General features: G+C 52.7%; 1 protein-coding gene across 1 annotated transcript; it reads left to right on the top strand.

The window, feature by feature from the left end:
* Positions 1-7,078: 7,078 nt before the first annotated feature.
* DBH (dopamine beta-hydroxylase) lies at positions 7,079-22,779 on the top strand. Its single transcript, XM_005494105.4, has 12 exons — positions 7,079-7,687; positions 9,682-9,828; positions 11,045-11,302; positions 12,853-13,029; positions 13,646-13,748; positions 14,881-15,047; positions 16,376-16,519; positions 16,603-16,641; positions 17,691-17,750; positions 18,377-18,504; positions 18,928-19,087; positions 21,775-22,779. The coding sequence occupies exons 1-12, from the start codon at positions 7,310-7,312 to the stop codon at positions 21,907-21,909; spliced, it is 1,896 nt and encodes a 631-aa protein (XP_005494162.3). The 5' UTR covers positions 7,079-7,309; the 3' UTR covers positions 21,910-22,779.
* Positions 22,780-23,179: the final 400 nt, after the last annotated feature.

The following is a 23,179-nucleotide window of genomic DNA, read 5'->3' on the forward strand; positions in this document are numbered from 1 at the left end:
GTGGTTTTATAGCACATCTGCTCTTTTTGAGATGCTATCGCTCGTAGCACTCCTTTAATCTATACAGAGGGAAACAGTTGTATTTAATTAATTGCTCCCCAAATAAACTGATCACCTCCAGCAATTCCAGCACACTTTACATGCAGTTCAAAAGCCTGTGCAGAGATCTGAAAGGAAAGACACCCACTGTGATGACAAGAAATGAAGGTGAGGGAAAAAACCCACAATTTGTCTTTAAAGAGTACTTAGGACAAATATTATTTAATTATTCTCTCAGATCACTTAATACTGAACTGTGTTGTGGTTGCTGTTGAGTTTTCCTCAAGGTTGCTTGAACCACGTGCAGAAGATATTGAAGGGCTGTGCTTTAAAAAAAACCCAACCAATTTTAGCTTTTTATTACTTGTGCAGGTCAAACGTCACCGTCTGGCAATTTGTCACTGTATCCTTGCTCAGAAATATGAACTATGGAGCTTCTCTGCTTGGCCCATTCATTTTGGTTTCAATGCCTGGCCTCAGGTTCTGCAGTAAACATCCTCCTTGCTTCCCAGGGAGATGTCAAAGCAATTCTCACGGAGCTGAGCCCAGGATAAGAAGCAAGGAAGAGCAATGTTATAACAAGGACTTAGCAAATGCTTGGGCTGCCTTGAGAGGGCACAGAGCTTGTTTTTTGGACTTTAACATGAGGTTTGCTTACCCTAAGAGCAATTCTAGGAAATCAGAATTCTGTGAAGGAGAAAAATGTTTTTTATAATGTGTTTCTTGCACTGATGTACAAGACCTCCATGGTGAGCACGGTCTGGGCTGTACAAACACAGATTCCCCAGACTTTGCAACAGAAATTTTTACAGAAGGGAAGTGCTAATTAGCATCCACAGTTTGGGAGCCAGTTGATAGCCTCGAGACCTGGCAGCTGGCCAGCCACAACTTTCATCAACCCCAACATTTGGGAAGTGTCCTGTGCCTGCCAAGTCTGTGGGATAAACAGACCCAGCAGCAGCAGCCAGGAGCCAAATCATCTGTGGGTTTGGAGTGCAGTGCTCAGGTTGTGCTCACCTCCTTCCCTCCACCACCACCCCTGGGTTATTCCCAGTATCAATCCTTCAGTGATTTTGTGCCCTCCCACTCCTGCAACCCCAAATTCTTGTTTTTCTCCTTTGACTCACAATTTGGCATCAAACTACCCAGGAATATTTTATGATCTTCCCCATCACTCAGCATCCAAGGAGGCTCTCTAGGGGTTTTTTTTTGCCCCGCTCCAGATTTGTCCATCCCCAGGGCAGGTTCCCCTTTGGTTTTCCTGACTCTGGAGGAATCTTCCACCTGAGACTGATCTGTGAGCACAAGCCACAGCCAAACCTGGGCACTGCTGGGAGCACTGGGCTGCTGGAGCACTGCCCAGCTCCCTGTGTGTATTCCCAGGGGAACACACTGGCCTGGGGGATGCTGGTGATGTTTTTTATCCTCAAAACTCCTCTGGGAACTGCACTTGGGTGGATGGGACACACAGCAAGCATGTGGCCTTCCAGAGATGCAATAAAATACTCACTCACCTGAGATACAGCAGCAAAAGGGCTCTTAATATTGCTAAAGGATCCCACTGCTCGTGCAGAGCTCTGTTCCAAGAGGAAAACACAGAGTTAGGGTTCTCTGATCCAACTCTGCTTTTCTCTGCCTCTTTCCCATGATTATGGAGGTTCCTTCTCTTGGATGGTCTCCAAGCTGATCCCAAATATTCATGGCAGCAGCTTGAAAAGTCCCCACTGCCTCCTTGTCCTGTCTGCAGCACCTCAGTTACCTTCAGTGGATTTACTTGCAGAATTTTATATTGCTGAGATCAGCAGGGATTCCCAGTTTTGTGCTCTTCTACAGCCACTTCTCTGTACCTGCTTTAGCCCCCCACAATGTCAGAACCTCCTGGCTTTTGATACAGCCCCAACAACTGCCCCAAACTGGGACCTTGCTTGGTGTCCCCAACCAAAGTGGAGAAGAATTTGCCACTGCAGAGGTGGGAGAGAACTCTTCAGGGAAATTAAGAGTGATCCTGTGAAATCAGGGATGGCTGGTAGTGGAGGAGTGCAGGGTGTTCTGTGTCTGAAGAGAGAAAAGCATGTTTTGGTGTGGTTTTTAAAGGATAAAAACAGATCTGTCCTTGTGGAATTTGGGATTCTCCACCACAGGTTAGGTGATGAAGTTTGGAAAAGTGTTGGCTTGGATTGACAGGGAGAGAGAGAGGAGAGAAAACAAGTGGATGGATGGATGGATGGATGGATGGATGGATGGATGGATGGATGGATGGATGGATGATGGTGGATGATGGATGGATGGATGGATGGATGGATGATGGATGGATGGATGGATGGATGGATGGATAATGGATGGATGAATGCTCATCCCATGGTAGAAGGCATCTGGAATGAGCTGACACAGCCACAGGCTGGGAATGTCACCACAGGTGAGCATGGTGAGTGGGAAAAGGGAGGCACTGGTGGATGCTGGGAGCTTGGGCTTATACCTGCTGGGGGAAGAGTCACCACCACTGGGAGGACTGGGCCAAGCTTCCCGTGGCTCTCCTGCAGAGCAAGGCTGGAGCAGAGTTGATCCTGCCTGGAGCATCTTTTGCGGGGACACGTGAATCTGTGTTCCAATGCGTGGAGATGGTTATTGCAAAGCCACTTTATTTCTGGTGTTGTTATTGGCAGGGGAGTGGGAGTGCAATACAATTTTAGCCACCCTGATGTCTCTGTGTCCCTTACATCCCACCTCCATTCTAGAGCAGCTTTTCCCTCACATTACACGATCCTTTCGACTGTACAAAAGGGACTTTTTGCACCTGAAATTGTTAAAAATTGAACTGGTCCTGCAGAGCAGGGTCAGGAGTGGGCAGTACTGGGACAGTTGATGGCTGTGTGTCCCCATCACCACCAGCACCCCTGGTCCCAGCAGGAAGCAGGATTTCCTTGCATATGGCAGGGACAGGGGATGGCCAAGATCTGTGTGAGGCTCAGTGAGGATGAACTTGCTCTTGGAGAAGGATTCCAGCCCAGCCCTCAGGCACAAGCAGAGCAGGAACAGCCCAGCCAGCAGCACCTTTTTGCTCATTCAAAACCATCCCACTGAAGATCAGGGTGAGTCTCCAGAGCTGCTGAGTCAGAGACCACCCCTCAGATAAACTCCACATCCCAAAGCTCACTCAGACCTCTCCCACCTCCCACTGGCACTATCCCCTGGATCACACAACGCCTCATAAACACACCCAGAGAACGCTTTTGTCTCTTCCTGTCCTTTTCAGATATTTTGGGTATTTGTGGCAATCTCTCCTGTTTATATAACAAAGCCACAGCCCAGTGTTTGTGACACCATATCCATGGAAACCCTAATATAGCATGCACAGGCGAGGAGATCTCATTAGGTGCCTCAGCTGCGGCAGCACTGGGGAGGGAATTTCTCTGGGATGCTCTGCTGGGAAGGGGCCTGGCTGCTCACCCAGCCTGGAGCACCTGGCAGGACAGCAACACATCCCAAAGAGCAAATAATGGTAATTTTGGGTAATTTTGGCCTTTCTCCTGCTGTCCCATCACCAGCTGACTGTGGCTTAGCCCTGACCCCCACCTTTGGCTCTGCAGATCTGTGGGTGCATGGCTGGAGCAGGGGAGAGGCAGAAGGGATGGAGCTTCTCAGTCAGGGCAGTGCTGTCCTCACCTTCAGTGCAGAGCAGGAGCAGAGTCTGAGCTGTAAAGAGCAGCTCAGGTCCAGTTCTATCCCTAATTTGGGTGAGTGCCTCAGAGGGGAGGTCAGGGGCTGGTTCCCCTTTGGATGTGAGGCAAAAGTTTTTTTCCACAATGTAAAACAAAAAAATCTGGTCCTGAGGAAGGCAAAATGGATTGGGAGAAAGCAAGAAACTGGAACAAGCAGAGGCTTGGCAAGGGGCTGTAAGGCACAAACTCGGGGCAAGGAGGAAGGAATGGCTCTTCACACTCATCCCTGCTGGATCAGGGATTATCCAGCATCCCATCATCCCTGGATCACTGTCACCTCCAAGTGTCCAGGATCATTCCTATCCATCCCTGCTGGATCACTGTCACCTCCAAGTGTCCAGGACCATTCCCACCTGGATCAGTCACCTCCAAGTATCCTGTCCTGGCTGGCACATGTCACATCTGTGAGTTAAACCAGCCCAGGCTGCTGTCACATGTGGAAGTTCCCTGCAGAATCTCTCAGCTCGCTGTGGCCCAGGTGACACAGGGACACTAAAGCTACTTTAGAGAGGGCAGACACTCACCCGTACCCCTGCTGGGCAATTGAAACTCAGATTGGCAGGGCACAAAAAACCCTGTGAGCAGCCTGCAGATCCCTCCTGATTCCTTATGGCAACAAGACTGGGCAAAGAGATCCTTTGGGAAGGATGATAAACAATCCTCCCCACCTTGGGGTGTGATGGAACACATCCTGTGAGTCCTGGGGCTGCTCCCCAGCTCTGATCTGCTGGCTGAGGGCTGGATTTAGCCAGAGGAACGGCCCACATTGACCCCTGCAGGATCACCAAAGCCTGAGCATCCCCCCGTGTGCCAGCCCAGCTTTGCCCAGCTCACACACGGCTCCAGCCCGAGTCAGGCACTGCCCAACCTCATCAGCACCCAGAAAAATTCCATCCTGGGGCTGGGCAGGGCTGTGGAGAGCAGAGCCCCGGGGCACGGAGAGTGGGAGCAGACAGAGAGCTTCCCTCCCATCCCATCCCCTCCCTGCCCTTGCCCAAATCGAATTTCCATTTCTGTTAGCGAGGCAATGGATTATAGCTCGGGGGGCTCTGCCTGCTCCAGCCCCTAATTCGGAGCATCAATTGTGGTTAAAGCCGTACCTGTGAGCAGCCTTTGTTCCCCGGCTCCCTGCCGGGCTCTGGAAGGCACCGCTGGCCACCAGGTGCTGAGTGTGGAGAGAAAACCATGGAATTTTGTCACCAGGAGGGTTTGGGTGTGGGCTCAGCAACTCCCGGTGCGGGTTCTGCATCCAACCCTGCCCGGGGGCTCACAGCCCGCTCCAGGTGTTCCTGGGCATCTGTTCTGCTTTTATGCCTGGAGAGGGGCATGAGGGGTGTGGGGACACTCCAGTCTCATCTCCAGCATAATTCTGCCGGCCTTCCCTTCCTCAGGAGCTTCTACAGGCACAAAGTGGCTGCTCTGCCCCAGAGGACAGGGCAGGACCCACAGCTCCCACCCCACAGCCCTCCCGTGGGATCCTGCTCCGGAATGAGTTTCCCAGTCAAGAAACTCTGGCGATTCTACATCTCCATGAAGTCTTAAAATAAACACTCCCAGCAATGAGTGGAAAGCTGGATCCTCACTCCTCGCCTGGATTTATGAGCCACGACTCAGGAGAAACTGAAGGAGGGGGGCAGAGGGAGAGATGTACATAATTTTTTTTTTCTCTCTTCAAATAAATTCTCAGCGCTTATCTGCAAAGTTCAGCTGTTTTCAAGCTGACCTGCCCGTGTTCTGCTGTTCCACTGCAAATTCCTCCTGTACAGGAGAGCTCAGGAGCTGCACTTGCACACGCCAGCAACCTGGGGTTTCATCTCTGATGGAGGGAGGCAGAACTTGTTAGCTGAGGGCCCCCTCCTGCCCCCGGTGAGGATCACTTTGCCTTCCTGCCGTGCTTGGCAGCTCAGCATCTTCTCTTTACAATGAGGAAACGGAGCCAAGAGAGGAGGACAAGTGGGTGAATCTGCTTGGAGGAGATCAGGGATGGGCAAGGACAAAAATCTGTTCTATGGGGCTTTTGTAAGGCAGCCATTTGTGTAATGCTGGAGCGCCAGGGCTTGGGGATGAGGGACATCCATCTGATGCCTTTGGTGTGTCCAGGAGCCTCAGGAAAAGGAGAAAATGCTGCTGGGGTGAGGTGCAGATGCAGGAGCAGCTCCAGTGAGCAGAATGCCATGCTGGGAGCATCCCTAGGCAGCTCCAGCATCATCCTGCTATCCAGGCGTGCTTTTTAAGGGTTTTAGCAGCTGATGTGGGACTGGGCTGTGCTCTGGAGTCACTGAGGGAGGGATGGGGGTGAGGGACGCTCCTCTGGGAGAGCTCAGCTCTCCATCCCTCCCTGTGCTTGGCCTTTTGCCTGGTGGGGCTGACTGAGAGAGCAAACCCTGCGAGCAGCAGGTCACCCGGCAAGGAGAGAGACGCGGCCGGGATCAATTGACGCATTCCTGAGTAATGGTTGTGTCTTAGGACGGTGAAACCTCCTCGGGTTTAACGTGGAGATGCTCGCATTGATGACTCATTAAAACGCCGAGCTGAATCCATTTCCTCTCCTTAGCCAGGGCTGGGGGAGGCGGATCTGCCCCTGTGACATTGCTGCAAGGAGCAGGAGGAAAGCTGAAACTCGAGGGGACCCGAGGGAACCCCCACCAATAAATACATTACTAAGATTAATAAATGAATAAAACATTTTTATTAATAAATTAATAAAACAATGCCATCGTCTCATAGGATAAATCCAGGCAATGTGTGTGTGTGTTTGCATCAAAGAGCTCCAGGCAGTTCATTATAATTCAAATTAACGTGGGAAAGGTAATAACTGAAAGAGAATCCATCAGATTTTAAACAAATGGGAAGCAGGACGGGGAGAGGCTAAAGGGGTCTTTAAACTTTAAACTGAGCCCAAGTCCCAGCTGCTACAAAGAAATAACAAATATTGAATATATCCAGTGGTCTAGGCAGGTGGGGGCTTCAATGGGTACAAAGCTGGGAGAGGAGCTGGGCTTTGATGGTTTGAAAGGGCCAGAATTAAATCCCACAAAGCCCAAAAAGGAGAGGAGAAAGGAGAGGAGACAACTCTTTTCCTGCTGTTTGAGGGAAATCAGCATTTCCTCTGGCACTGAGCTTTGCAGGGAAAATATTTCAATCCCTGTCAGTATTATTTAATGCCTGGGAGCTCAGAAAAGGCTCAGGGTGCTTTGTTCTCCTGTCTGGCCACTTTTGGGGTGATCCCAGGCTGGGCTGTGTGGACACCCAGTCCAAAGGCACCATGAGCAGTGTGAGCATGTCCACAAGGGCTCAGCCAGAGCAGCCTGTGAGCAACCAGCCCTTCCCAGCCACGAAAGAAGATTTAAGAGCGAATCACATCAGCCCAGTCAAACCCAATTGCTATTGATAATGTCCATGTGCAATTAGAGCCAATTAAGGGGAGACAGCAGATGACAAGTGTTTGGCCAGGAGCTGACGGGGGTCAATACACCAGCCCAATTTCCCAACAGCTAAATGCAATTAAGGACTATCACTTACCCAGCTTGCCCAGGAGGGCCAGCACATAAATGGGCACACCAGGTGCTGGGTGCTGTCCTGGCAGGATGCAGAGCTCCAGGAGCAGACCCTGCTCCTGCCCCAGCCTCAAGCTGAGGGAGGTGGCATCCATGTACTTCACCCTGGTGGCAGCGTTCCTGGTCATCCTGGTGGTGGCCCTGCAGGGCTCGGTGCCCCGCCAGAGTGATTTCCCCTACAAGGTGCCCCTGGATCCTCAGGGGCTGCTGGAGCTCTCCTGGAATGTCAGCTACCCCGAGCAAGCTGTGAATTTCCAGCTGCTCATCAAGGAGCTGCACTTTGGGCTTCTCTTTGGGATGTCGGACAGGGGCGAGTTTGAGAATGCGGACCTGGCCGTGCTCTGGAGCGATGGGCACAACTCCTACTTTGGGGTGAGTCACCTGAGTGCTTGCATGGCTGTTTTTGGGGCTCCCCTCCTGGCTATGCAGCTCTCTGAATTGGGCTGGTGGTTTGGTAGAGTAGGGTACAGGGCACACTGCTCAGGGTCCAGAGGGTTTCAGGGGTTTCTACCCCAGATCGGATGCACACGGTGGGTTTGGCGTGGGGATTAAGATTAACCCAAAACAGGAAAGAATAAACACAGCAAGGCTGAGGGAGCCAGGAGCTGGGTGTCTGTGCTGTGTTCAGCTGCAAAGACACACACACCAACACCCTGCTTCACTCGTGTGCTGCTGCCAGCCACATTAAAAATTAACCACAGCTCCCATTAATGGCTCTGAGACAGGGCAAAAGTCACCAGGCAGAGGCTGCTCCTGCCAGCAGGAGGAACCCAGCTGAGAGTTGCATCCAGAGGGATCAATGGGATAACAGGGCAGCCTGGGGTGCTGTCAGAAATTAAAGGTGCAGATGTATTTGGGAAAACTGATTTTCAGTTGTGTTCTTTGCTGTTGCTGCTGCGAACTCCATCCTTCCTGCCACCGTCTGTTTGTTGGGTTTCTGTCTGGGTGGTTTTCCTAGCCCTATCCCCAGCCCACTGCATCAGGCTGATTGTGATTGTGCTTGGCTGCAGAAAGAAATTCCCATTTTTGCCTTTGTGAGGCTTTCCATTAAGTTAAATTTTACCTCTCTGCTTACTTCAAATTAACCATAAAACACATTCTTTCGCAATCAGCCGCAATGTGATCCGCAGTGCAATGAAAGCATGAAAAGAAGGTTTTATTATCTGAGCTCTTTTCCTTCTAATTACCAGCCTTTCAGGGTCTGTGGTGGGCCAAATGCTCCAGGATTTCACAGCATCATGTAAAGAAAACATAAAGGATCATTTCTAATCTGCCTTCCTGAGCTCACCCAAAGACAAACAGAAACGCCCGGCAGCGCTCGGGTTTTCTCTTTCACTTGGTGCTGAACAGCATCCTGCAAGGAGATCTCTATAAATCTCTCCAGCCCTGCTTTTCTCTCCCCCAGCAGCTTTTCTTCTGGATAAGTGTGTTGGCTGTTAAAGAGATCCACATTTGTTCAGCCCCCCATGTACTATGAGATTAACTTGCGCTCCATATTCCTACGAAATCAAATGTCATGAGAGCTCCATGGAGCTGATTTCCCTCTCCCCCTCTAAGGACAATATGTTCTGGAAATATGACTCTATAGCTCTGGCTGACATGATGCCAAATTGCTTTATCCTTTTTCTTCTGGTTTTTCCTCCCAAGATAAGAGAACCGGTGTGCACACAGCCAGCTACTTCCTGGGTGCCTTTTCTGAGTAAACAGGAGACCCACAGGAGAAACAAAAGATCAAAGAAACACCCCTGATCAAATCCAAATTATCCCAGGATTTTACACTCCAAGCCTTCAAACCCTGAGGCACAGGAATACCCTGCTGCTTTGCCTCTTGGGGTGGCTTTGTCACCATCTTCTACAACAAGCAGTGTTTAGGAGGCCGTGCTGGGCTGCCAGAACAATCTGGCCACAAAAAAAAAAAAAAAGGATTTTGCAGAAAATCTTTAATCCAGCAAGGGTCTGATCTTAAATTGAGGGAGGTTGGTTTAAGGCAAGGGTTTTGGAGAGCCTAGCATCCCCTTCCACAGGGTCTCCCCAACACAAACACACCCAAAATCCAGCACAGACCAACACAACACCTTCACATGTCCCTGGGGGCTTTCCTCCATCCCTTCTCCACCTTTCCCCACTCACATCTCAGCTTGTAAAGGTCTTTCTGCAGACTGTTAGTGCTGGCTCAGGTGTTTCCCAGGTCTGTCTGAGCACCAGGGATCCTGTAGCAGAGGCCATTCCAGCATGGATCTGCCCAGGAGATGCTGGAGGTGGGCATGGAGCAAAGCACAGGCATCCTGCAGCTCTGGGGTGCTAAGGTGCACACAAGGAGGACCGGAGGCACCTCCTGGCTGAGCAGGCTGCTCTCTCTTTCACAGGATGCCTGGAGTGATGCCAAGGGGCAGCTCCACATGGATTCCCAGCAGGACTACCAGCTCCTCGGGGCTCGCAGGGCTCCTGAGGGGCTCTACCTGCTCTTCAGAAGAGCCTTCAGCACCTGTGACCCCAAGGACTACCTGATAGAGGTATGGCATCGCCCTCACCCTGCTGTGGCACCCCCAGCCCCATCCCAGCCCTGTTTGGGCACAGCATCAGGTGTTGGTGCTGTGTGAGGCACAGAGGAAGTGAGCTACAGATGTCAGCCCTGGCCCATGAGTAATGTTTGGCACCATCTATTCACAAGCCCTTCAAAAGCTCTCTCAAGTGTAGCTTTTAGCTCGTTTGCATCATCGGCTCCTGTTGAACATGCTTTGGGTCTATATAAATCCTTCCTGCATCACTCTGCTTGACAGTCTGGAGCCAACTGTTGGGAGTGTCACGAAGAGGGGTTGGTGTATCAACAGCAGGCAAACAGGAGGGTGGTGACAGGAGCTGGGACAAAGGGACAGCAAATTGAGGTGCTGCTCTGTGCTCGGTGGTGTCTCCCTGGCTCTGCACCCACCACTCCTCTCCGAGCTGGGATTTGGGATAAACCCTCCTGTCAGACAGCTCAGAGGCTCAGCTACAGGCCCTGGAATCAGTGCAAGGCTCATCTCACATGAAAGCCTTTGTGGGCAGGATATTTTAGAGCCAACGTGGGCACAGAGTGTCCTCGAGTTTTTGCTGCTGGTGCTCAAAAGCTTCTCTTGTGGTGAGAAGTGTCTGCCGTCTGCCAAAACACTGAGAGCCCTGGAGGGAACAATCTGTGTGTGTGAGCCACGAAAACACTTGCTGGTCTTTATTCTCTGATCCTGCAGGACAAGATTGTTCTCTTTTTCCTTCCTCCCTTATCTCCTGTCCAGAGCTCTCAGTGTTCTTGTTTGCAACAGACTTTCAGCAGAGCTTCTTGTGGTTCCTTCCCCCTGAAAAGAAGCTGAAAGAACAAGGGAGGACGTGAGGGAGAAGTTTTGTTCCTGCTGTTACCTCCCAGGCTATTGCTGGGCTGCAGGGGACAATGAGCCCTGAACTGATGGGTTTGTCCCAGCCTGGAGCTCATGAGGGGCTTGGAAGGAGCAAAGAGGATGTGTCACCTTTTTGGAATTGAGGGGAACCTGCTAGGGAACCCTCAGTGACCACACCAGCCAGAGAAACACCTGGAATGTAGAGCTGTCCTGGGACAGCACAGCACAGTGAGCTGCTGGTGCAGCCAGGTTGGGGTCACAGACCCATTTCTGGGTTCATCCCACTAGTGCTGGTGCTGATGGTCCCTGAAGCTCCTGTTCTGCATGGATACCTCACAGATATGTTCTGCTCTGGCTTCAGGATGGCACCGTGCACCTGATCTACGGCGTCCTGGAGAAACCAGTGCATTCCCTGCAAGCCATCAACGTCTCTGCCCTCCACGGGGGGCTGCAGAGGGTGCAGCTGCTCAAACCCAACATCAGCATCCCTCAGCTGCCCAGAGACATGCAGACCATGGAGATAACAGCCCCAGATGTGGTCATTCCCAGCCAGGAGACGACCTACTGGTGTTACATGGCAGAGCTGCCCGAGGGCTTCCCCAAGCACCACATTATCATGGTAAGAGGGAGCAGAAGAGGGCTGCTTTCCCCAGGGTGGGTCAGAAATTGTGTTTACATCCTGCAAATTCCATGTCACAGGGAGGCTTTCAGGCCCTGACATCCAAATGTGGTCCCAAAACCTCTTCCAGGTCTACCCCACCAGTCAGTAGCATCCTCTTGTCTCCTAGAGTGTCTCAGCAGGAGAGGAGCAGGTAATGCTTTCACACCTGGCACATCCAGCAGGTTCCAGGGCAGGCTCAGGGCTGACTCCCTGCAGAAGGAACAGACCCACAGCAGGATTTTGGCACACATGAAGAGCATAAAACCACAGGAAACAAAGGAACAGGGCTGATGAGAGCAGGGCAGAGCCAGCCAGGATGGGAACTGGCATCTAAAAGATGAGGCATAGTCCGAAAAAAGAGAGTTACAGACGTAAATGCAACTTGTGGGCACTGCCAGACGTGTTGCTTGGGCCATCACCTGCAGAGGAGAGGCAGAAACCTGCTGGCAACCCTGAGGAAAGGATGGGAGAGCACCCAGGAGGTGTGGGGGTGGCTCAGGAGGTGACCTGGCACATCCAGAGTCAAAAGCACACCAGGGGGATGAGGAGAACCTGCAGACACTCGAGCTGCAGCGAGCGCTTGGTGATTTCGAGGGGAGAGACGATGCTAAGGGAGGCTCAGAAGGAGGATTTTCTCTCTGACAGATGGTGTGAAGTGAATCATCTGTGTGTAAGTAAGAAGCGTGTAACTCCTGATACCTTCCCGCTGCTGCAGATCACTTCTGCAGCTGGCACTTTTAGCCAGAGATGTTCCTCAGCCTTGAGTCACTCTCTCTACCCCAAATCCTCCTCCCCATGCCCCAGGCAGCTGCAGGACACAAACAAAACCCAAGGGCTGCAGGCAGAGCTACAGCAACAACACAGCCAGGACTCTCTGTAGGAAAAAAACAACATCCCCAGGGCCACCTTTACCTCTGGTCATCACTAAACTGGCCAAGGTCTTCTGCTGATCCCCATTTCTTGCTGAAGAAATGATGAGCTGGTTCTCTGTGGGTTCTCGTGGGCTCTGGGTTGATCCCTAAGCCAGCCAAGAAATTAAATATTTCCACAGTTGACCTAAATGCTCCTTGGGCACTACTAACATGTTGTTTCCCCTTTGAAGTAACCAGGGGCTTAACTCTGCCATAACCAAAATATGAGGGGAAAGTTCTTGGCCCTCATTGCCTCATGGCCTGAACAGCCTTCCCTCCCCATCCTGTGGCAGAAACTGGTACCAGGTCACAGATACCCCCACCCTGGCCCCTCATGGAGCCTGCAGGGTTCAGGGATGGGCTCTCAGAGTGTCCTCTCACCCTGGAGATTAGGCCTGTTTAACTCTGCCATAACCAGAATATGAGGGGAAAGTTCTTGGCCCTCATTGCCTCATGGCTTGAATAACCTTCCCTCCCCATCCTGTGGCAGAAACTGGTACCAGGTCACAGACACTCCTGCCCTGGCCCCTCATGGAGCCTCCAGGCCCCAGAGATGGGCTCTCAGTGTGTCCTCTTCTCCTTGGGACTGCCTTGCAGTACGAGCCAGTGGTCACGGCGGGTAACGAGGCCCTGGTGCACCACATGGAGGTTTTCCAGTGCGCGGCCGACTTCGACAGCTTCCCCCACTACAACGGGCCCTGCGACTCCAAGATGAAGCCAGAGCGCCTCAACTACTGCAGGCACGTGCTGGCAGCCTGGGCCATGGGGGCACAGGTGGGTGTGACAAGGGACACATTCCCCTGGGTGGCAACCAGGCCCTGCTGCCTCTCACACCGGTCCGGTGCCGCTTTGGGGGCTCCTCACACTGGGCTCTGTTTGGGGTTTGGCTTCAGCCCCTCCTGGATGTGTTGGATTTCCTATTTGTCCCCAGTTCTCTTCTCTCTGATGCCATAATTCAGTGGGGTGGGACACTAGAACAGCTCCCCAGGGAATGGTCATGGCCTCGAGCCTGAGGGAGCTCAGGGGGGGTTTTGGACAACACTTGTGGGATTCTTGGGGCTGTCCTGTGCCCCAGGAATCCCACAAGTGTTGTCCAAAACCTCCTTGGACAACAAGGGGGCCAGGAGTTGGATTTTGATGATCCTTTTGTGGGTCCCTTCCAGCTCAGGGTATTTTATGATTTTATGACAACACTCAGGTGTTGTGCCACTGCATGTGGAATGAGAGAAGCTTTTGGAAGCAAGGGCAGCTTTCCAAGCACAACCAATGGCACAAGTCATGGTCCATGGTGTGGGTCAGGATTACACCCACACATTCCCTTAGGCTTTCCAGTCTTGTTCCCAGGAAAGCCACCCTGCTGCTCCCCTAACACCCTATTTTCTGCTTCCAGGCTTTCTATTACCCTGAAGAAGCAGGTCTTGCCTTTGGTGGCCCAGGCTCCTCCAGATATTTGCGTCTGGAGATCCATTACCACAATCCCCTGGTGTTCAAAGGTGAGGGGCTGCCCTGAATGCTGCTTTACCTGTGTGACCATGGCAGGAGAGCTGGGGAAATTCCAGGGAAGCATTGCCACCTTCTGGGGAGGCCTCTGGCCCAAACCATGGCCCTGTTCTCAACTTTGTGGAGAGCTGATGGCCCAGATCTGTCCCTGCAGGAAGAATACATTAACCCCCCAGCACGCTGCTGCTTTTCTGGTCTCAGCAAAGCCATCCTCCCTGAAATGCATGCCCACAGGTGGGAAAGGGTGCTTGGGAAAGGAGCCTGCAGACAGAAAATTGCCCCCACAGAGTTCCTGTGGCAAGGATGGGAACCAGAACAACACCAAGATTCAGCTGAGCTGTCCTAGGAGTAACCCAAAATTTCCACACAAGTTGGTGGGGCTGGGTCTGAGCCCAGAGCAGGAGTGAGAGCAGTGCCAAGGCACCAGAGAGACCAGGCTGCCTGGGGAGGGGGGGGATGTGGATGTTGATTCCTTTTCTCCTGCTTCGATAACATTGTCAGGAGACACATTGGAAAAAAAAGAAGGATTCCAAACAACCCAGTTTCTTCATTAACATAAAAACAAGCAGCTTCTTGACTACCCAAGGATATTTTTAGTTGGCCAGAGCATATGTACTGTGGATCAATCATAGCACATTCGGCAACTTGAGAAGAAACACGGCTATAAATACAGAGTTCACATCTTCCATCATTCATCTGCTTTTGCCTGTTAACCAATAGTGTCTCCCCCGTTATTCTTATCCCTGGGTGGGCTCCAGCCTGGAGACAGGGAGCTCAGAGCTGCCCTGAACCCCTCCTGACCTATTGACCCTGCTCTTTGCCTTTGGGATTGAAGAAGCTGCAGTGAGCCGCTTTCCTGAGGGAGTCCTCCAAAGCACCCCATGTTCTGTCCTCCTGCTTTGGCCTCTCCAAAGGCACCCTTACCCTGCTGTCCTGGGACAGTGCCCTCACCAGGGAGCCAAATGCCTCTGGGGCCACTCAGTGAAGATTTGCATGAAAATCTGTAGGATTTAAAACAATTTCAAACAGGAAGGAAGCTGGAAGTGTGCTCCCCACAGCATGTCCTTGTCTTTCACCTGTTGGCCTTGTCCCTGCAGTGACTTGTCCTTGTCCCCTGACCCCCAGGTCGCCGTGACTCCTCGGGGATCAGGCTGTACTACACGGCCACCCTTCGTCCCTACGACGCTGGGATCATGGAGCTGGGCTTGGTGTACACCCCAGTGATGGCCATTCCCCCTGGAGAGGACAGCTTCATCCTCACAGGATACTGCACAGATAAATGCACCCAGCTGGTGAGCGCCTGTCCCCTCCGTCCCATCTGCACCTCGGAGGAGAAAGGTTACCCGTAGCTTTTCCCTGGCTCCAGGCAGCACCAATTTCCAGGCTGCCAATTTGAAGTTTTAAACTCACCGTGAGGAAAGAAAAATCTGCTGTGTACAATAAACAGAGAGCAGCTGGTTGGGATGTGCTGGATCCCCCTGGAAGCAGCTCTCCTGGGGAGCCATCTGCTCCAGCTCCCCTGGGTACCATTCCCATAAAGCTCACTGCCGAGCTGGCCGTGTCCCAGTGGTGCTTTCCCTCACAGGGCTGGGAAAATTGGCTCCTGCTCCCGGGGAGCTTGCCAAGAGCTCCCTCAAAGATGGTTCCAAAGGGCCCACCTTGCTCTCTCAGGGAAGATTTGGTGTGTGTTTTTGTAGGGCTTACCCATAAGGAATCTCTTGTGCCACCACCAACAAAGGCAGGGAAGGAAGCAGCATCTGCCTCAGCTGCTCCTGCTGCCCTGGAGCATTGGTTTGGCAGCAGTGAGGGTTTGTCCCTCTGCAAGGAGCTCACTGAGCTGCTTCTCCAGGGGTACAGCAATCCCCTAAACTCTATGTGAGATCCACAACAGGGACAGCCAGTTCCCAGCACACAGCCAGGGGATGTGAGGGAGGGGATGTGAGAGGGGACATCTCGGATTTTGTGTTGCTGAAATGGCTCCCAAGGTATTAAAAGTCTTTTTTCCCAGCCCTGTGACCAAAGAAGAAGTCGAGGTTCCTTGGCTCTGGTTTTCAAGGTTGTTTATTTTTCCTCTTATCTGTTCCATTCTTTCTCTGACCTGCTGAGATCTGTCCAGCAGGTCGTTCTGTGGCACAGTCCCTGCCCTTGGGGTGGTGTTGGCTTTTTATACTAAGAACTACTTGTGCTTTATTTACAATAATTTTCCAACACCTATCACCTATGTTGGGCAGTCTGTCTCTATTCTAAACCAACCCAGAAGTGTCACCATCACAGCAGAAGATGGAGGACAAGAACAAGGAGAAGAAGGACAGGACACATTCAGATTCCTCCATCTTGCCTCTTGAATCCCCACTCTAAATCCCCCAAATTCTACTTTTTCACCCTGTGACAAATTAACTATCATTCTACTCAAACTCTTGTGCTTGTAAATCTTTGCACAAAGTTGGCAATTTTCTCCATGGGCTAAAATGGAAGGCACAGGTGTTTGGGACTCCGTGCCAAGGTCTCTGAGCCCCTTGCCAGGGTCTGGAGTCCTGCAGGGCAGTCAGAGGAATGTCCTGGATTCTGACAGGGACAGGGCTCCCACGGGGGCTTGAGCTGTCCCTCCTTCCTTCCCCAGGCTCTGCCCTCTGCTGGCATCCGCATCTTCGCCTCGCAGCTGCACACACACCTGGCAGGCAGGAAAGTGGTGACGGTGCTGGCCCGGCACGGCAGGGAGAGGCAGGTTGTGAATGCTGACAGCCACTACAGCCCACACTTCCAGGTACAGGGGCTGCAGGGGGCACGGCTGGGTGTTCCCCCTGGGCACAGTGCCACTCTGATGTGTGCCCTTCCCTCCCTTCCCAGGAGATCCGCATGCTGAAGGAGGTGGTCGCTGTTTTTCCGGTGAGTTGCTCCAAAGAATGTTCCAAACAGCACATCCTGAGTCCCCTGCCTTCTTCAACCTCCCCATTCCATGTGGGGACTCCCAGGGGGGCTGGAGGGAGGGTTCCTGGGTCATCTGTGCCATCTCCATGCAGATACTTTGGGGACAGCCAGGACCTCTCTCATATGGCCCAGAATTGGTGTGTGGGCAGGCAGGAGCTAAATGAGGCTCCTGATTTAGCTGGGCTTCGTCTGGCACAGGGAGGCTCCTCAGGGGGGGAAGATGAGCCATGGTGCTGCCCTCTGGCCTTGCTTGATGGAAGGAGAGGAAGAGATTCAGCATTAGAGTGGGAGTGGGTGGGAAAACAGAAAACAGGGGTGGAACCTGCCCCAGGGCTCCTCAGATGGGGAAGGACCTGACTGCAAGGCTGGGGACAGCTCCTGGAGCTGCTCAAAGCACTCAGCACCCACTGGAGCCGTGCTCAGGGCTGCTGCTGAGCTGCTCAAGGTACTCAGCACCCACTGGAGCTGTGCCCAGGGCTGCTCCTGAGCTGCTCAAGGTACTCAGCACCCACTGGAGCCATGCCCAGGGCTGCTCCTGAGCTGCTCAAAGCACTCAGCACCCACTGGAGCCATGCTCAGGGTGGCTCCTGAGCTGCTCAAAGCACTCAGCACCCACTGGAGCCGTGCCCAGGGCTGCTCCTGAGCTGCTCAAAGCACTCAGCACACACTGGAGCCATGCCCAGAGCTGTGCCCTGGGGTGTCCCCATGGTCCTCAGCACTGACTGTGGCAGGGAGGCTGCTGTGCCATCAAGTCTGCTCCTGTTTTGCCAAGTCTGCTCAGCTCTTGCCTAAGTGCAATTTTAAGGTGTTTTCAACCCCGCAGAAATCCTTAAAAAGCGAGGAAAGCAGGAAACACCATCCCTGGGATGCAGCCCTGGGGAATCTCCGCAGGGGATGCAGTTTTAGCAAGGACTCCTGTGGGGTTGCAAGCTCCTGATATGGGGAGCAGAGATTCCCATGTGGAACACTCCCCAATCCTTAAATTTTCCTGTGTTTGAACCTCCCAGGGTGATGAACTCATCACCACCTGCACATACAACACTGAGGATCGGAGCAGAGCCACCGTGGTGAGTGCAGGGGCAGATTTGGGGGCAGCCCCAGAGTGGGCACCTGCATGAAGCCAGGCTGAACCCCAGCCAGAAGCCAAGGGAGGGTGGGAAGAAGGGAACTCACAAGGCTCTGCTGCCTGCAGCAGGGATGTGAAGGTGCTAATTGTGAAGTAGCATGTGTCACTGTAATTCCCATCACAAACTGTTCCACCAGGGATTAATTGTAATTAAAGAGAAGTGGCATTTTTTGACAGTGCATGTTATTTCCTTACATAGGCAGTGGGAAAAAAATATAAAAGAGCCTGTCAGAGGTACCATCAACAGGGACAAGGCTAAATATAGCAGAGGGATTATAGGAAATCTGCATTTTAATGTAAACCACACAGTCTAGCCTGGAAGTCTGTCCTTGCACAGAGGGCAGACAAGCAGAGGGCTGGCCATGCCATGCACCTGAAGGGGTGTGAATACCTATCTCTATGTCCATCTCTATCTCATCTTTGTCTATCTAGAGATCCAGATCTAGATCTAGAGAGAGATTTTAGGTATAGATGCGTGTGAGTGTGCTCTGTGCCTCCCTGCCCCTGTGCAGCCCCAGCAGGGCACAGCCAGGCCTTGCTTCCATCACCTTCCTGCCTGTGCCACAGGGAGGCTTTGGCATCCTGGAGGAGATGTGTGTGAACTACGTGCACTACTACCCCCAGACCCAACTGGAGCTGTGCAAAAGCGCTGTGGATCCAGGCTACCTGCACCGGTACTTCAACCTTGTCAACAGGTAAAGAGCCCTGCACAGGGGGGCTGGAGGCACAGGGAGCACTGGTACAACAGCCAAACCCAGGGTTTGGAGGATGGCTTGCCACCAGGAAGGGAGGGAGGGGCTTTTCAGCAAGGGTCAGCGTGTGGCTGAGTGCATAAATGCAAAATATTCTTCATCACCCGAGGCAGAAATTCAAGGATCCACGCCAGGGGAGGAGGCTGCAGCCCATCCACCCATGAGGAGAGGGAGATGCTGACCTTGCACAGGGTGTCCTACCCACGGGCTGCTCCCAAATGCTGCCCTGCTGGCTGCTGCAGGCTGTGCTTGTGCCCAGCGCTGCCCTCAGAGCCATCCCACGTTTAGGCAGGGAGGAATTGGTCACATCCAGCTCTGGAAGGGCACAGCAGTGCTGTGCTTCAGCCTGGCCTTTCTCCTGCCCAGGTTCAACGATGAGGAGGTCTGCATGTGCCCACAGGTGTCTGTCCCACAGCAGTTTTACTCCATCCCCTGGAACACCTTCAACAGGGATGTGCTGAGATCCCTCTACGGCTTTGCTCCCATCTCCGTGCACTGCAACAAATCCTCTGCTGTCCGGTTCCCGGTAGGTACAGCCTCCCTCCCAGAGATTCCCTGCACGATTCCCACATGTAAGGCTGGGTCTGTGTTGCTCAGGACACATCCAAACCCAGCAGGCTCAGGGCAGGGGGCTGGAAATCCCTGGTATCAGCAAACACAGAGCCCAGCCCAGCCCTGGGCTTAGCCAATACATCAGGAGCCCACCATGGATGCTCCCAGCCAGATCCAATTAGGAGATGCATTTGCATAAAGTGATTTAGAGGCTGCTTTTGCTGACTGTTAAAGTAGGGCCAGATCCAAGGAGAAACGTGAGGTGGTTTTTGGGATTTTGGCAAATCCCCCAGGTCCCAGCAGAGCGAGCTCATTACACACAGCATCTGTGCAGCTTCCAAAGTTGGTGATCCAGCAAAACGTGAAGGATAAAGAACTGGGAGGTCTTTAAAATAAAACCAGGCCTAGAGATGAGGAACATGATGATGATGGTGGTGAAGATTTAAAACCAGTGCTGGCATCAGCTTCCAACACCATTTATCAGTGCAATAAATTTGGATTAGCCTGGACCCAGTGCTGTCCACTTCAGCACGGGAACATCCTGAGCTGATTGCAGGGATGACCATCAGCTTTCTGCCACTGTAAATTCCCTTCAGCAAAGTTTCACTATGGGGTGGGCAGAAACCTTTCCAGTTTCCTGGAACTGAACACCAGGTACCTCTCAGAGCTTTGCTGCAGGGACAGAAATGGTGCAGAAGTTTTGTGCAGCAGCAGAGTTATGAATTAAACCTCTTAATTTATGACTCAGACAACTCCCTTGATTTCAGAGAGGTCTTGGGGGCTGTCAGGAAGGGCCTTGAGCAGACCAGAGCCAGTGCTGGCACAAAGTGGGTCAGAGCATCACAGTGAGGGCGAAGAAGCCTCTGCTCCGCTGGTGTTTCAGAGCAAGCCCGACTTGGAGACATCTCATTTATTCCATGCTGTTTCTGCCAAGAGAAAAGCACCAGCTTCTAATTAAGCTCATGTTTTTGCAGTTCAGTGATCCCAAATCTGATGATTTCTGGAAGGAGCTGAGTGCTGTTAATTACTGAGCCAAACCTCAAGGTAACACTTGTGAGCGGCAGCGGGGACGGTGCCGTCCCCAAGTTCCCCTGCACCCACAGGGGCTGGCAGTAAACTCTGTTCAGGTTTCAACTTGAAAGCACTGAAAACAGCAACTATCAAGACACTTCACTTGTCTTTGATCTCTCCAAAGAACATGCTCAGGGATGTTTCAGCAGGGCAGACGTCGCAGCAGATGGGCTCAGGGCTGGAGCGCCCTAAGGATGCTTAACTGCTCCCCTAAGCCATAAGGGCACAGGAAAGGAGTTGTTCCTCTAGCTGGTGCTCCCCTGCAAAGCTGTCCCCTCTCTGGTCACTCCCCATGAGCTTAGGAAAGGTCCCTCCATCCCACTCCATCTTTCCCCAGGGTTTTCCCGGTGCCAGCTCTGGCCCATTTCACTTGACATACCAGCAGAAATTTCAGCTGAAAACATAAATTCCACTTTCATCTCGCTGATGACTCACGGCTCTACCTCTCCTCTCCAGACCTCCCTCCTCCTGCTCACGCTGTGGCTCAGCCTCTCGCTGACATTTCCGCACGAACACGCAGCTGGCAGCCCAGCCAGAGCATCACCACCCTGAGCTGAGCCCCCCGTGCCCCCCCAGCCCCTGCCCATCTCTCCAGAGCCACCAGGCCATGCCAACATCACATCTGAGCTGGATCCTGCTCGGCAGGCTCAGCCCTGGGCACTGCCTGCACCTGGCAGGTTGTTCTTTGGAGGGAGCATCCCCAAGACAAGGTGCCACCATGGATGTACAGAGTGGGGGGTTTGTCCTGGCCGTGGTCACTGTGAGCCCTGATGGCTGTGACAGCCCTTCCATGGCACCTCAGCCAGGCTGCTGCATCCCTCCTGCTCCACAGGCACATCCCTGCTGGAAATTCCTGCTTTTCCAGAGCATGGTGGGCCTGTGGCACTGCCTGGTTTGAGCTGGCTCCACCTAACTTGGCAGGTAACATTTTTTGGGGTGGAAATTCCCCAGCTGGGGTGGATTTGTGGAACACCTCAGACGTCTGTGCCGCTCAGGGGATGTGTAGGTGCTTCTGCACTAGGAATAATTAGTGATGTCTCATGAGAAAACACCCTGATTTGGGCTAAAAACCCACTTCAGATGTTAAAACTCATGCCGTTTCTCGAAGCAGACAGAAACACCGAGCCTCCAACATCTTCTTCACTTTCTGGGGGAATGTTTTCCCTTGCTGTGTCATGGTGTTCACAGGGGTCTTAGGATGAGGGAAGAGATGAGGATCTGACTCCATGTTTTAGAAGGCTTGATTTATTATTTTATTATATATATTATATTTAAACTACACTAAAAGAATAGGAGAAAGGATTTCATCAGAAAGCTAGCTAAGAATAGAAAAAGAAAGAATGACAACAAAAGCTTGTGTCTTGGACAGTCTAATCTAGCTGACTGTGACTGGCCATTAATTAGAAAAAACCAACATGGGCCAATCACAGATGCACCTGTAGCATTCCATATCAGCAGATAACCATTGTTTACATTTTGTTCCTGAGGTCTCTCAGCTTCTCAGGCTGAAAAATCCTAAGGAAAAGATTTTCCATAAGAGATGTCTGTGACACTGCCGTGCTCTCAGGGTGCTGCTGCCCTCTCTTGCAGGGCCAGTGGGAGAAGCAGCCGCTCCCCAGCATCACCGAGCGGCTGCAGGAGCCCAGCCCTCGCTGCCCGCCCTCCCCGGGGGCTCAGCCCGCTGCTCCCGTCCCCCTGCACCTGGGCCAGCTCCGGAGGGACTGACACCCTGCCTGCCACCCAGCAGGAGCATCATCGAGGGGAGCATCCCTGCCACCCAGCCATGCCCGGCCCTGCCTCCGGAGGGGGCTCAGCTCATCAGGCAGGGTTCAGCAAAGCCCTCCGCGGATGGGAAGAGCTATATTTAGTGTGTCATTAGCAATGCTGGCTCTGAGTAATGCTGCTTCCCACCCCCGGGATAATAACGGCGAGGTTTGCTATTGTGCAGCCGCAGGGAGGGGGGAAGGAGCTTGTTTGCCTGCAGGGAAACTGAGGCACAGAGCAAAGGGATGTGTGGGAGCAGCACAAAAGCCTTGCTGGTGTCCCACGGTCCTGCCTAGCTCAGGATGGCTCCACAGGTGCTCCCTCATGCTGGCAGCTGTGGCAGGGATGGATGGAAGGAGGGAGGGAGGGATGCAGGGGTGCCCCAACACCCACCCAGCCCTCCCTTCCCTACCTTCCCCACTCCTCCACGCTCTGGATTGTTCCTCTCGATGCCACCAGATGCCAATGGCTGGGAACAAAGGACACCTCTGGGATGGGGTTTGGAAAAGGGGAGGGGAGGAGGGGGAATGACAAATCTTTTGTCAGGAAAAAATTGCTCCATTAAATATCTAAATGTAAAATAAATTGCTTTTTGCTGTTGAGCTCTGAATGGAGAACATGCAGGAGGAGCAGAGGAGAGGCTGGAGGTGGAGGAGAGTCCATGTCCATCCCAGCCCTGGGACAGGTGGGATCCAGGCCAGGTGGCCCCCAAATCTCCTCCCCAGCCACCTTGGCTGTAGGAGAAACCCCAGGTCAGAGCACAGCACACCAGAAAAGGCTTTTAAAGCAAAACCTGATCTTCCAGGCACAGAGTGATGCCTGGCTTGGCAGGGAGGCAGAATGCTCCTTCCCTCAGAACAGGACCACAGCCACCCCCTCCCCTGCCCTCCACCCTGCCAGAGGCAGGGCAGTCACCTCCTATTCAAGTGAAAAATTCATCTCAATCTTGGTTTTTAATGTTTTCAGTAAAACCAAAGCATTTCAGAGTTCACGCTCTTGCCCGTGGCGCTCGTGGCACGAGGGCAAGGAATTGAAATCAGCTCTAAAGAGGCTGTGACCCAAACAAACCTAGTCAAGGGAGGAAAAGGGAAGAGCAGGGAGTGAGATTATTTCTTCAGGCGGGTGAAAGCTCCAGCAGAGAGCCCAGAGAGGGGAGCAGAGCAAGGGATGGTGATGGGGAGTGCTGATCCTTCCCTGCAGCACAGGCTGTGTGCGTGTGAGGGCAAACCCT

This window comes from Zonotrichia albicollis, chromosome 21 (genome assembly GCF_047830755.1).
Source record: "Zonotrichia albicollis isolate bZonAlb1 chromosome 21, bZonAlb1.hap1, whole genome shotgun sequence".
Lineage (NCBI taxonomy): Eukaryota > Metazoa > Chordata > Aves > Passeriformes > Passerellidae > Zonotrichia > Zonotrichia albicollis.

What these genes read in the sequence shown, in the direction of transcription:
- DBH (XM_005494105.4), top strand. Translation starts at nt 7,310, where the DNA reads ATGGGCACACCAGGTGCTGGGTGCTGTCCTGGCAGGATGCAGAGCTCC. An exon ending in AGGTGGTCGCTGTTTTTCCG is followed by an intron (nt 16,642 to 17,690) that starts GTGAGTTGCTCC and finishes TGAACCTCCCAG; the next exon opens with GGTGATGAACTCATCACCAC. An exon ending in ATCGGAGCAGAGCCACCGTG is followed by an intron (nt 17,751 to 18,376) that starts GTGAGTGCAGGG and finishes CCTGTGCCACAG; the next exon opens with GGAGGCTTTGGCATCCTGGA.